Below are 13,546 nucleotides of genomic sequence, written 5' to 3'. Positions count from 1 at the left end.
AGCTGTATTCTGAACCCGAGGTATGTATCTCGCCCGAGTCAGAGTCTGAGGCTACCCGGCCCAATCTCCTTTTCTTAGGAGGGGGAGGCTGTGGGGTCGGGGCTCGAGAGAAGGTTGCCATAGAGGACTGAACCTCCTCCCTGATGAGGGTTCTAATGCTATCCATTAAAGAAGGCTGTTCGCTACGCAGCACTTCGTCTGTGCATGGTTGGCAGAGCTTCTTTGTGTATGCTGAGGGGAGCTTGGCTGCACAAGCACCACACTTGCGGCTGGGCTTCCTAGTGCCAGTGACCTTGTCTCCCTGGAACGAGAGAGAAAGGTGGACTGAGCCGCTTAAACTTTTTAAAAAATGGACAGCAAGGGACATCATCCCACTACTTACAGTAGAGGGGTGCGCGCTGGGCTCTGCAGTGGCAGAGTGAGAGGTTTTGTCGCCGTCCATAACGCCAGAGGTACAGTCACCGACAGACGTCTCACTAGGAGGGCTCCCCAGTCAGGAATAAGTAGTCTTACCGAGATTCCAGCGAGTTTGGTGCTCCTCCCTCGGAAGTGTCCCTGGGGGGGGGTCCGTGATGCCCGCCCTGGCCGCCGCTGCTGTTCCCAGGTTCAGGACGCCGGCCGGCGCGCGCCAAAGCTCCAGTTCGAAAAACCGGAAGTCCCGGAGCGCGTCACTTCCGGTGCGCGCGCGCCAACCCCGCAGCAGCGTGGGGAGAGGAGGAAGCCGGGGAGCTGCAGGAGGACCCCGGAGCACTACACCGCTCTGCATTGCCACCCGAAGGTGGCGCAGGAAGAGCGGGCGGGGGTCCCAAGTCACGCGGGGACCGCGGAGATGGGAGCAGTCTGGAGGCGGAGGAAGAGAACGGAGCTCCCGACCGCGACTGCCCGGCTGACAGGTAACCAGTGCTCTCGTTCGCCGGCCACGGCAGCACTATCGGAGAACCTCTTCATGCCCCATAGGGGACAGGAAAAACACTGGTGGTTGCAGGAAGGGGAGGGGTATTTAACCTCTTTCTGTTCCTGTCCCCTATTAGGGCGGGGAGACATCCTCCGATACTGCTGTCGTGGAAGGTGACTAGAGAAAAGCACAGTTCCGCAATTTTTTCAGGGTAATACAATTATGTCTATACTAAAGAATCATCACTTTTTTTTTTTTTTTACTGGGAAAAAAAAAAAAAAAATGTAGACATTTATAAAAAATGTCCCCATTAGGGTTCACAATCTAGATTCGCTATCAGTATATCTTTATGTGTAGAAGAAAACCCACAAAAACACAGGGAGAACATACAAACTCTTTGCAGATGTTGTCCTTGGTGGGACAACTTTTGGGTGATGCAGCTGTGTCAGGACCTGTTTTTGCTCCCCCAAGACAAAGTTTTTACTGATAACATATTGGGGTAGATGTAATGTTTTGACTGCCTTTTATTGCAATTTTTTGCGCTATTGCAGCAGACAAAAAAACCCACAAATCTATTATTTGATTTTTTTTTCTCATTACGCCATTTAACAATTGGGTGAATTTATTTTATATTTGATAGATCAGACTTTCACGAATGTAGCGATAATGTGTATTATTTTTTAAATTTGTTTATTTTAAATGAGTGATTTTAACTTTTATATTTTTTTTACTTTTTTTTGTATTTGTATATAGCAAAAACAGGGATTTTTGTGTACTCACCGTAAAATCCATTTCTCCGTGCTACTCATTGGGGGACACAGGACCATGGGTGTATGCTGCTGCCACTAGGAGTCTGCCACTAAGTGAATACAAAAAAAGTTAGCTCCTCCTCTGCAGTATACACCTACTAATGGCTGCAGCCCAAACCAGTCCAGTGACAAAGCAGTAGAAGATCACAACCATCAAATACAGGTACAACATGTCAAACCAAAGAACAAGCATAGCCATCAGAGTGGGTGCTGTGTCCCCCAATGAGTGGCTTGGAGAAAAGGATTTTATAGTGAGTGCACAAAAATCCCTGTTTCTCCTTCACCTCATTGGAGGACACAGGACCATGGGACATCCTAAAGCAGTCCCTGGGTGTGAAAACTGACAACAGATTAAACCACACATACCAAGTATCTAAAGATGCGCTACTGCTGCCTGCAGAATCTGTCTGCCCAGGCCCACATCTGCTGAGGCCTGAGTGTGGATATTGTAGTGCTTTGAGAATGTGTACAGGCTGAACCAGGTCACAGCATTGCAAACCTGTTCCGCCGATGCCTGGTGCTGGATAGCTCAAGAAGCGCACACTGACCGAGTGGAGTGTGCCTTGATCCAGGATGGGGTAGGCTTGCCGCTGTCGCGGTAAGATCCCCGAATAGCTGATCGAATCCACCTGGCTATTGTCGACTTTGAAGCAGCTAGTCCTTTCCTGTAGCCCTCGAGGAGCACGAACAGTGCATCCGTCTGACGAAAAGACACCGTCTGTGAAACATACCTTCTGAGAGCTCTCATGAGATCCAGAGTGTGAAGAGCCTTCTCCACATGATGTACTGGTGTCGGGCAAAACAAGCGTAGGACAATGTCCTCGTTAAGATGAAAGGCGGAAACGACCTTTGGCAAGAGAACCACCTTGTCCCGGTGAAAAATCAGAAAAGGCGCCCGGCAGAACAGAGCAGCCAACCTGATTGACGTTACCGCGACGAGGAAGGCGAACTTTCATGAAAGGTGCGTTAGAGACGTCCTGTAGCGGTGGGCAAGACTGTCCTCTAGACCGAATGGGCAATACTGTATCAGGTGGTCCGTGGGAGGATACGTCTGGCAAGGATAGGAGGGTTTTGGAGGCAAAGCGAGATATGGGTGAAAGAGTATCTGGACTCAAGAGGCTTTTGGACTATGAAGTGTTTGTCCGGTTGTGCTCTATGCCACTGAACTATGTCCTGAAACTCGTGGTGATTGGCAAACACGCAATAAGGACGTTTGGTCCTTTTGAAGGACACCGCGTGATTTGGGATAGAAGTAGATTCCTCGTCAACCTTCAAAGTCTGGTTGATGGACTTTATGAGACTATCCAACGTTGCCTGGTAGCCCGGCGAGTCCAGGTCGAGCGGCCCATTAGACTCGTACTCAAGAGTTCTGTTCGCTACCAACTCCTAGAGAGGGAGAGCGAGAACCGGAGCTCACGGATGCCGAGGCGCGAGAAGGCCCGTGAGACTTGCTATGTTGTCCTTTTTCTAGATGCCCATATCTCCTTTGACTGAGAACGGCCCCTGCAGGCCAACGGTTCCCATGATGTAGGGGACCTTCTAAGACAGGCAGGCTAATGTCCCTACCCCCAGAGGGATCCTGAAGGGACTCAATTGCTTTGGCTAAGGAAGCCATGGACTGCAACAGTGATGAAGCCCACTCACGGGGCTAGGTACATTGGGTTCGGTTGCGACGGAGGGCTCCTGAGCGCGTTCAGGGTCACAGGTTTCACAGAGTGGAGTATTCTGACCCCGCGGCAATGTGCCTGACAGGAGGTACATGAGGTGAAAAACACTGTATGTGTTTTGATAGCCCTTTTGGATGCTTTAGGGAAAGTCATGCTGTACCCTTGTCCAGCATGGGACAGAAATGGCTAATCTCCAAATATATACTGTATATATACTGCAGGGCAGGCTAATAACTACGCAGCTCTAAGACAGCGCAGGTCTGCAAAAACAAGTGCACTATGTGTATGGCAGTGCACCTCTGCCTAAAAAAGCAAGTGGGTATATGGCAGCGCAGCACTTACCCAAGGTCCTGCGGCCCTGAGAGCGGTCCTCCTGGAGCCTGGTGTCAGGGAACCGCTGAAATATGTGCCAGAGAGGTCCTTGCTCACTAAAGATGGCCCCTGGGATTCAAAGAAAGCGCTCTCGCACTAAGCGAGAAATGCCAAGCAAGGGACTAAATTACCGGTGCCGGACAGGAAAACACCAAGGAGCTGTGACGCGCTGCAGGAGCCCCACACCCCCATACTCACCAACAGAGTAGAAGAAGCATTGCTGATGCTGAAAAAACTTAAGAGCTACTGCTCTGCCTGCAGGTAATGGCTGTGGTATGGATGGTGCAGAAACCCTCAATCCACCATCTCTTTGTCAGGGAGGTGAAGAGGGACCGTCCGCCTCATTCCATCACCTCTGTTCAATCAGTGGTGATGCAGTGGGGGCTGCATGGACACCCATGGTGCCTCTGTACATTCTAAGGGTTAACTCCCCTAGGAAGGGACAGGGCTGTTGTCTGGCTGTAGCCTGGCTCAGAAAAGGGTACATGGAGGCGATAATCAATGTTCCCGTCTGTTGCTGGTGCGGGGAGATCGGCGCCCTGAAGGGAACAGTCACCCCTAAAATAGCTCAGGCCTGGCTTGCACGGTGCACTCCACGTTTCCGCCTGTTGCTGGTTGGGGGAGGTCGGATCCTTGAAAGGATCTGTCGCCCCTACATTCCTCGTAGAAAATAGTAAAAGGTAAAAATAAAAAATAAATTATGGTCTGAACAGCAGACCCATGTGCCTCCTATAGAGACTAAGCATGAACTGGTTCGGGCTGGAGCCAGTGGTAGGTGCATACTGCAGAGGAGGAGCTAACTTTTTTATATTCACTTAGTGTCCTCCTAGTGGCAGCAGCAAACACCCATGGTCCTGTGTCCCCCAATGAGGCAAAGGAGAAATCACAGTCTCCTATGAACTTTAGCCATGGGCTAGCTTTCATAGTAGTAAAGTCAAGACAGGCATGGTGGTCTTCAGCAGATCCTTAGCGGTCTCAGAAACCCATAGTGGCCCTGTTGCTACGTTACGGGAGTGCTAATGGGTGGTTAGAAAAGCTTACCCCCTGTGACAGGCTGTTAATGCCGCAGTCACAGATTGACAGCAATACTCAGCTTTACAGCAAAAGGCGGAGCTTTTTTCCATGTGCGGCTGTAAGAGGCAGATGATGGCTGAATAATACAACCGTTCATCTGCTGGCAAAACATTTTTGAGCTCCCATCAAAGTCAGGGAGCCTTCATATGATGTAACTAAGTCATATGTCGTTAAAGGGTTAAAGGTGTTGCCTTAACTTCTTAAAATGGACACAATTTTAAAGAGTCTGTAAAAACAAGCAGCTTTGCATTTTACTGCTTATTGAAAATGTCAGGAGCATGGAAGAGAAGATCATCCAGCAAAACCAATAGGCACAATATTCGCACGAATAAAAAAAACAAAGCAACAAAAGGTGGGAACTACAAACTATACATATATAGCAGAGACAGGTAAGCGACACCATAAAAACCTCAGGACACTATTTACATCCAAATACTATACATAAGATAAGAGCACTTGCTCTATAGGAGACAGGAAGGGTGTTAGCAGGGCAGAGGACACACAGGAGTTAGCCATGCCATCTAACCCTCTCCCAAATACCTTTGTTTCATCAGTCTCCTGATTGTCATTCTCAGAATCGTCCTCTTCCTACAAAAACAAGAATTTACAGGGTTTAGGAAATGGGAGTCCAATCATTACGCTAGAGAGGAAGAAATGCCTGTGACACAAACAGCAGACATGTGTTGGAGGAGTGGAGGGAAAATTCACTTGTAACACTGAAATTTTGGGGCTTATTTACTAATCACAATAGTGCATCAAACACCATTTAAAACACACCTGGTGACTAGGTGCTGCCACTAATCCGTGCTGCTTAGGGTAGCTATGGGCATAATCAGTCTCCTTCACCTTCTGGCAGCAGGCAAAATAGTCCCTGAATACTTTCCCCATCAATAGGAGTTTTCCCAGCAATATGCTAAGCTACAACAGGCAGGGCAGGCCGTAAGTCATTTCTTTTGTTGTTCTGTAGTGAACAGAGGCTTACTGTACAGATAAATAGCTACGGGCAAAAGACCAAACATTCAGGATATGCTGCTCATTACGTGGCCATGCACACTGCTATGCTTTGAACACAAGATGGCGCCACAATATACAGTACAGACCAAAAGTTTGGACACACCTTCTCATTTAAAGATTTTTCTGTATTTTCATGACTATGAAAATTGTACATTCACACTGAAGGCATCAAAACTATGAATTAACACATGTGGAATTATATACTTAACAACAAAGTGTGAAACAACTAAAATTATGTCTTATATTCTAGGTTCTTCAAAGTAGCCACCATTTGCTTTGATGACTGCTTTGCACACACTTGGCATTCTCTTGATGAGCTTCAAGAGGTAGTCACTGGGAATGGTTTTCACTTCACAGGTGTGCCCTGTCAGGTTTAATAAGTGGGATTTCTTGCCTTATAAATGGGGTTGGGACCATCAGTTGTGTTGTGCAGAAGTCTGGTGGATACACAGCTGATAGTCTTACTGAATATATTGTAAGAATTTGTATTATGGCAAGAAAAAAGCAGCTAAGTAAAGAAAAACGAGTCGCAATCATTACTTTAAGAAATGAAGGTCAGTCAGTCCAAAAAATTGGGAAAACTTTGAAAGTGTCCCCAAGTGCAGTGGCAAAAACCATCAAGCGCTACAAAGAAACTGGCTCACATGAGGACCACCCCAGGAAAGGAAGACCAAGAGTCACCTCTGCTTCTCAGGATAAGTTTATCCGAGTCACCAGCCTCATAAATCACAGGTTAACAGCAGCTCAGATTAGAGACCAGATCAATGCCACACAGAGTTCTAGCAGCAGACACATCTCTACAACAACTGTTAAGAGGAGACTTTGTGCAGCAGGCCTTCATGGCAAAACAGCTGCTAGGAAACCACTGCTATGGACAGGCAACAAGCAGAAGTGACTTGTTTGGGCTAAAGAACACAAGGAATGGACATTAGACCAGTGGAAATCTGTGCTTTGGTCTGATGAGTCCAAATTTGAGATCTTTGGTTCCAACCACCGTGTCTTTGTGAGACGCAGAAAAGGTGAACGGATGGACTCTACATGCCTGGTTCCCACCGTGAAGCATGGAGGAGGAGGTGTGATGGTGTGGGGGTGCTTTGCTGGTGACACTGTTGGGGATTTATTAAAAATTGAAGGCATACTGAACCAGCATGGCTACCACAGGATCTTGCAGCAGCATGCTATTCCAACTGGTTTGCGTTTAGTTGGACCATCATTTATTTTTCAACAGGACAATGACGCCAAACATTTGACCAAGAAGGAGAGTGATGGGGTGCTACGCCAGATGACCTGGCCTCCACAGTCACCAGACCTGAACCCAATTGAGATGGTTTGGGGTGAGCTGGACCGCAGAGTGAAGGCAAAAGGGCCAACAAGTGCTAAGCATCTCTGGGAACTCCTTCAAGATTGTTGGAAGACTTTTCCCAGTGACTACCTCTTGAAGCTCATCAAGAGAATGCCAAGAGTGTGCAAAGCAGTCATCAAAGCAAAAGGTGGCTACTTTGAAGAACCTAGAATATAAGACATAATTTCAGTTGTTTTACACTTTTTTGTTAAGTATATAATTCCACATGTGTTAATTCATAGTTTTGATGCCTTCAGTGTGAATGTACAATTTTCAGTCATGAAAATACAGAAAAATCTTTAAATGAGAAGGTGTGTCCAAACTTTTGGTCTGTACTGTATGTTGTAACTCTACGAGATCCTTTCTGATAAAATGGATATTTTTTCCTTTTATATTCAATCATCTGCGCAATGGATAAGATATTTAATGGTGGGACCACCCATTCTGAAACCAACTTACAGCAATTCCTAATATATGCTTAGCATGTAATTCCATGAGTTTGGGTAAATCAAGGGGTTGTTGGGGGAAGCTACAAGCAGTCATACATATTTCTTCAGATGGCACTGCAGGAAAACAAAGTACTATGTGGCAATAATTAAAGGGAATCTGTCAGCAAGTTTTTGCTATGTAATGTGAAGACAGCATGCTGGGTTAAAATACAGATTTCAGCCTATCATCAAGCTCCAGGTTCTGTTTGCTTACAATGATTGTTTTAACACCAAGTAGCTTATCATTACTGTGCCTAGCTGTCTGAGCACTGGTCTAACATGCACCCTCCTGTGATAAGCACCTCACTGTCTATGGACTTTTTTTCCACTAAAATGTTGCAGTTATAGTGCAGATTATTCTGTTATGGTTTGAGTGTGCCCTGGCACACTGGCAGAGCTCTTGAGGTGACAGAAAAGCAGAATCCTCACCCATAAGTGACCCTATTTTACAAACTACACCTCTTAATGAATTCATCTAGGCCATGATAATATTGACAACGGGTGAGTCTCAGAATTTTATACCATTGGGCAGTAAAGAAACAAAAATTACATTTTTAACCACAAAAAAAATGTTTTAGTCCCAGATTTAAATTTTCCCAGGGAAAAAAACGGGTAAAAATGGCACAAAAAATTTGTCCCACAATTTCTGCTGAACCCGGCAATACCTCATATGTGGCTTTACAGTATTACTTAGCCATTCAGAGAAACTTGGGAGGAACGGAGCGCTATTTGCCTCTTGGACAACAAATTATTATAGAATAGTTTGTGGACTCCATATACAGATCCCTAAGTGCCAGAAGAGCAGAATCCCCCCCTAAAGTGATCACATTTTGGAAATTACACCCCTCTGAGAATTTACACTTCCCCATTTCCTGGAGATAGTGAAGAACAATTCTCCTTATGTCCAGAGTGCGGAACTCCTTTTCTTTTTCATTTGTTGTTTTTTGACAGGAGGAAAGGATTATTTCCTGAGACCTGTGGAACTGCAAACCACCTTAGGTAAGAACGATGGGTCTAATTGAAGAATAAGTCAGTCCTCCAGAACCCTCATGTAGGGCTCATTAAGGGTATGTGCACACGTCAGGATTTCTTGCAGAAATTTCCTGAAGAAAACCGGAAATTTTCTGCAAGAAATCCGCATTTTTTTTTTGCGTTTTTTTTCCCGTTTTTTTTAGCATTTTGCAAGCGTAATTAGTTTGCAGAATGCTAAAGTTTTCCAAGCGATCTGTAGCATCACTTGGAAAACTGATTGACAGGTTGGTCACACTTGTCAAACATAGTGTTTGACAAGTGTGACCAACTTTTTACTATAGATGCAGCCTATGCAGTATCAATAGTAAAAGATAGAATGTTTAAAAATAATTAAAAAAATTTTTAAAAAATGGTTATACTCACCTGCAGACAGCCGATCTCCTCAGCGGCTTCCGTTCCTATAGATGGTGTGTGCGCAGGACCTTTGATGACGTCGCGGTCACGCGACCGCAACGTCATCGCGGTCATGCGACCGCGACGTCATCGCGGTCATGCGACCGCGACGTCATCGCGGTCATGCGACCGCGACGTCATCGCGGTCATGCGACCGCGACGTCATCGCGGTCATGCGACCGCGACGTCATCGCAGGTCCTTCACACACACCATCTATAGGAACGGAAGCGGCAGCATGCACCGATGAGAGGCGGGAAGACTCCGGGGGCCATCGAAGGTGAGTATATGACTTTTATTTTAATTCTTTTTTTTTACCAATTATATGGTGCCCAGGCCGTGGAGGAGAGTCTCCTCTCCTCCACCCTGGGTACCAACCGCACATGATCTGCTTACTTCCCGCATGGTGTGCACAGCCCCATGCGGAAAGTAAGCAGATCAATGCATTCCTAGGTGTGCGGAATCCCCGCAATTCCGCAAATTTAATGAACATGTTGCTTTTTTTTCCGCGATGCGATTTTTTCGTGGAAAAAAATGCAACATTTGCACAAGAAATGCGGAATACACTGAAAATAATGGGAGGCATATGTAAGCGTTTTTTTTGTGTTTTTATAGCGAAAAAACGAGAAAAAAACATGAAAAATACTGAACGTGTGCACATGGCCTCATTGAGAGAGCCTGTAATTCACAAACTCTCCTGGCTGTAGTTATCTATAGATGATAATGGTTCAAAGGGTGGTAGTGTGAGCCCTTAAAGGACGATATTGAAGTTGCAGGAAGGGATTAGTTTAGTAATTCTAGGATGTAGGCGAGATGCTGCCATTATAAATTGCCTTAACCCAGTGGAGGTTGGCTAGGGTCTGGTCGAAATAGAAACTTGGATCCACCACTTGGACCTTGAGGGTACTAGGTTTGAGACCCTTCTTCAGACCTTCCTGTAGGAAATCCAGGATTCTTGCAATGTTTGGCTGATGTAGGTCTGACTGTTCATGTGCACTCCATGAGATGAAGGTCTTCCATATCTTCTGATATATGGCGTTCGTCACTAGTTTCCTACTTCTTTGCAGAGTTTTAATAACTATCTGAAAAACCCCTTGTTTTCAGGATCAAGAATTCAGAAGCCAGGCAGTTAGGTGTAGCTTCTTGGGATTCGGATAATGAATGTCCTCGCCCCTCTGTATCAGTCAGTAATTGTTAGTTTGCTTACTGTAAGTGATATCTGTAATTTGCATGTAACCCCTTCTCATGTACAGCACCATGGAATCAATGGTGCTATATAAATAAATAATAATGAATTGGTCCCTTGTGAAGGTGGTCTCTGATTGGAGGAAGCGTTACGGCCCCTTCTGTACTTAAGTTGTTTAGTGTACTGAACCAGCTTCTCTTTTGCCAGAATGCTGCCACTAGAATCACCTTGGCTTTTTCGGATATTACTTTTTGTAGGATTGGCACAGGAGGAAAGGTATGTGCCAGTTTGAATTTCTACCGGTGAGCCAACGCGTCCACCCCTAGGCAAGCATCGTGTGGATCTAGGAATAAAAAAAAAAAAATTGAGCCACCTTCGCGTTCTGACCACTTGCAAAGAGGTCCACTTCCGGAAGACTCCACTTTCTGGTTAATATTTGAAAGACCTGAGGGTCTAGACCTCATTACCCTGGATGAATTCTCATTCTGCTGAGAAAGTCGGCCTGTATGTTGATTGACCCCCTTTTATGTGGAGAGCAGATGAGAGGTGTTCTTTGGCCCAGGAGAATATTGTTGCCGAAATTGATTTTAGATGTTCGGGTCTCGTGCTCCCTTGATGACGGAGGTGGGCTACTGTTGTCATGTTGTCTGAGTAGAACTTCACATGGGTACTTTGAACCAGAGATACAGCGGCTCTGAGCACCTCCTCTACCGCCTTTAGTTCTCTGACCTTTGAGGATTGTTGGATGACTTTGTCTGACCAGAGTTCCTGGGATACCTCCTGGGAAAGCATGGCTCCCCATTCCTTTCAGCTTGCATCTACTTTTATGGTTACCATGGGGGTTCTGCGTCCAAGGTACACCTTTGTTTAGACTCTTTGGGTAGAGTCACCAGTATAACGAGGCTTTTACCTGAGGTGGTATTTGGATCTTTCTGTTTAAGGACTCTGGAGATCCATCCCAGTTTGGAAGAATATGAGCTTGTAGAATTCTGGTATATGCCTGGGCCCACGCTACCATCTGGATGCAGGATGTCATGGATCCGAGGACTGACATGGCACACCTTATTGACGTTACCTTCTTGCTTTGTAGTATTTTGTCCTTGATCTTAATAGGATCTGTTTTGTTTGGACAAAAAGGATGTTTGTTTGTGAGAATGTAGAAACCATGTCTGATTTTTTCTGGTTCACTAACCAACCCAGGGATGACAGGATCTGAGTTGTTATCTGCAGATGTTCCTGGAGTATCGGTATTAAGGATGCCACCAGCAGAAAGTTCGTTGAAGTACGGAATGATGTATGCCATGACTTCAGACATGATCTTTGTGAAAATCCTTAGTGAAGATGATATTCTGACTGGGAAAACATTGAACTGATAGGGTACTATATATTTTCACTGGACGACCACGAACCTTAGGAACTTTTGATAGGTAATGGAATTAAAGGTGCTATATAAATAAATAATATTAATAGGTCAGATGAATAGGAATGTGATCGTATGATACTGTAGATCAATCGCTACCATGACTAAATCTTGGACTATTTGAGGGACTGTTGACCTGACGGATTCCATCTTGAACTTTCTTTATACTATGTACTGGTTAAGGGGTTTCAAGTTGATTATGACCCGATGAGATCAGTTTGTTTTTTTTATTAGGAAAAGATTGGAATAATGTAATCTGTTCTTTTCTTTTTAAGGGACAAGAGAGACTAGGCTAGTAGTTCTGGAGAGGAGAGTTGTGTCGCCTTTACTCTCAAAATTAGAATATCATCTAAAAGATTAACAAAAACACATGTAAAGGCTTCCTAAGCATTTAAAAAGGTCCCTTAGTCTGTTGCAGTATGCTCCACAATCATGGGCAAGACTGCTGACTTCACAGATGTCCAGAAGGCAGTCACTGACACACTCCACAAGGAGGGTAAACCACAAACGGTCATTGCTAAAGAAGCTAGCTGTTCACAGAGTGCTGTATCCAACCATATTCATGGAAAGTTGAGTCAAAGGAAAAAAAGTGTGGTAGAAAAAGGTGAACAAGCAACTGAGGTAACCGCATCCTTGGAAGGATTGTTAAGAAAAAGCCATTCAAAAATTTGGGAGAAATTCACAATGAATGGACTGCTGCTGGAGTCATTGCTTCAAGAGCCACCACACACAGATGTATCTAGGACATGGGCTACAAGTGTCGTATTCCTTGTGTCAAGCCACTCATGACCAATAGACAACGCCAGAAGCGTCTTACCTGGGCCAAGGAGAAAAAGAATTGGACTGTTGCTCAGTGGTACAAGGTGTTGGTTTCAGATTAAAGTAAATTTTGCATTTCATTTGGAAATGAAGGTCCCAGAGTCTGGAGGAAGAGTGGATAGACACACAGTCTAAGCTGCTTGGGGTCTGGTGTCAAGTTTCCACAATCAGTGATGGTTTGTGGAGCCATGTCATCTGACCTGTCCCGGCGCCTGCACACTGCAGTACTTTGCTCTGCCTTCAACAGGACAGACAAAGTATGCCAGCCGCGGCGTGAAGACCAGAAGAGGACGTCATGGAAGGAAGATGGGAGGCGCCGGACAGGACCTGAGACACCCATCGGACCCGGACCACAGCGGGACCGCCCCTGGGTGAGTATAATCTAACCTCTTTTTCTCCTCTTTTAGGTAAAGGCCCCGTCTCACTAAGCGATTTACCAACGATCACGACCAGCGATATGACCTGGCCGTGATCGTTGGTAAGTCGCTGTGTGGTCGCTGGGGAGCTGTCACACAGACCGCTCTCCCCAGCGACCAACGATCAGGGGAACGACTTCGGCATCGTTGAAACTGTCTTCAACGATGCCGAAGTCCCCCTGCAGCACCCGGGTAACCAGGGTAAACATCGGGTTACTAAGCGCAGGGCCGCGCTTAGTAACCCGATGTTTACCCTGGTTACCAAAAAAACCAAACAGTACATACTCGCCTTTCGGTGTCCAGGTCCCTTGCCGTCTGCTTCCTGCTCTGACTGAGCCGCCGTACAGTGAGAGCAGAGCGCAGCGGTGACGTCACTGCTGTGCTCTCACTTCTCACTGTACGGCCGGGAGTCAGTGAGAGCAGGAAGCAGACGGCAAGGGACACCGAAAGGCGAGTATGTACTGTTTGTTTTTTTTGGTAACCAGGGTAAACATCGGGTTACTAAGCGCGGCCCTGCGCTTAGTAACCCGATGTTTACCCTGGTTACCAGTGAAGACATCGCTGGATCGGTGTCACACACACCGATTCAGCGATGTCAGCGGGGCCTCAACGACCAAAAAA

The 13,546-nt window shown here is 46.0% G+C and overlaps 1 protein-coding gene across 2 annotated transcripts in view; it reads right to left on the bottom strand.

Moving 5' to 3' along the window:
- Positions 1-13,546, bottom strand: part of SAP30BP (SAP30 binding protein) — a 119,598-nt gene that overhangs the window by 74,368 nt on the left and 31,684 nt on the right. Inside the window, exon 3 of one of the 2 annotated variants that reach the window (XM_077251764.1) lies at positions 5,358-5,405. The exons of the other annotated variant lie outside the window; for it this stretch is intronic. Within the exon in view, the coding sequence (XP_077107879.1) occupies positions 5,358-5,405 (48 nt within the window). The remainder of the gene's footprint in view (positions 1-5,357; positions 5,406-13,546) is intronic. 2 annotated transcript variants of the gene reach the window in all.

The sequence above is a fragment of the Ranitomeya variabilis genome, chromosome 4 (genome assembly GCF_051348905.1).
Source record: "Ranitomeya variabilis isolate aRanVar5 chromosome 4, aRanVar5.hap1, whole genome shotgun sequence".
NCBI lineage: Eukaryota > Metazoa > Chordata > Amphibia > Anura > Dendrobatidae > Ranitomeya > Ranitomeya variabilis.
The sequence above is the reverse complement of the archived record's forward strand: the minus strand, read 5'-3'. Positions and strand labels throughout refer to the sequence as shown.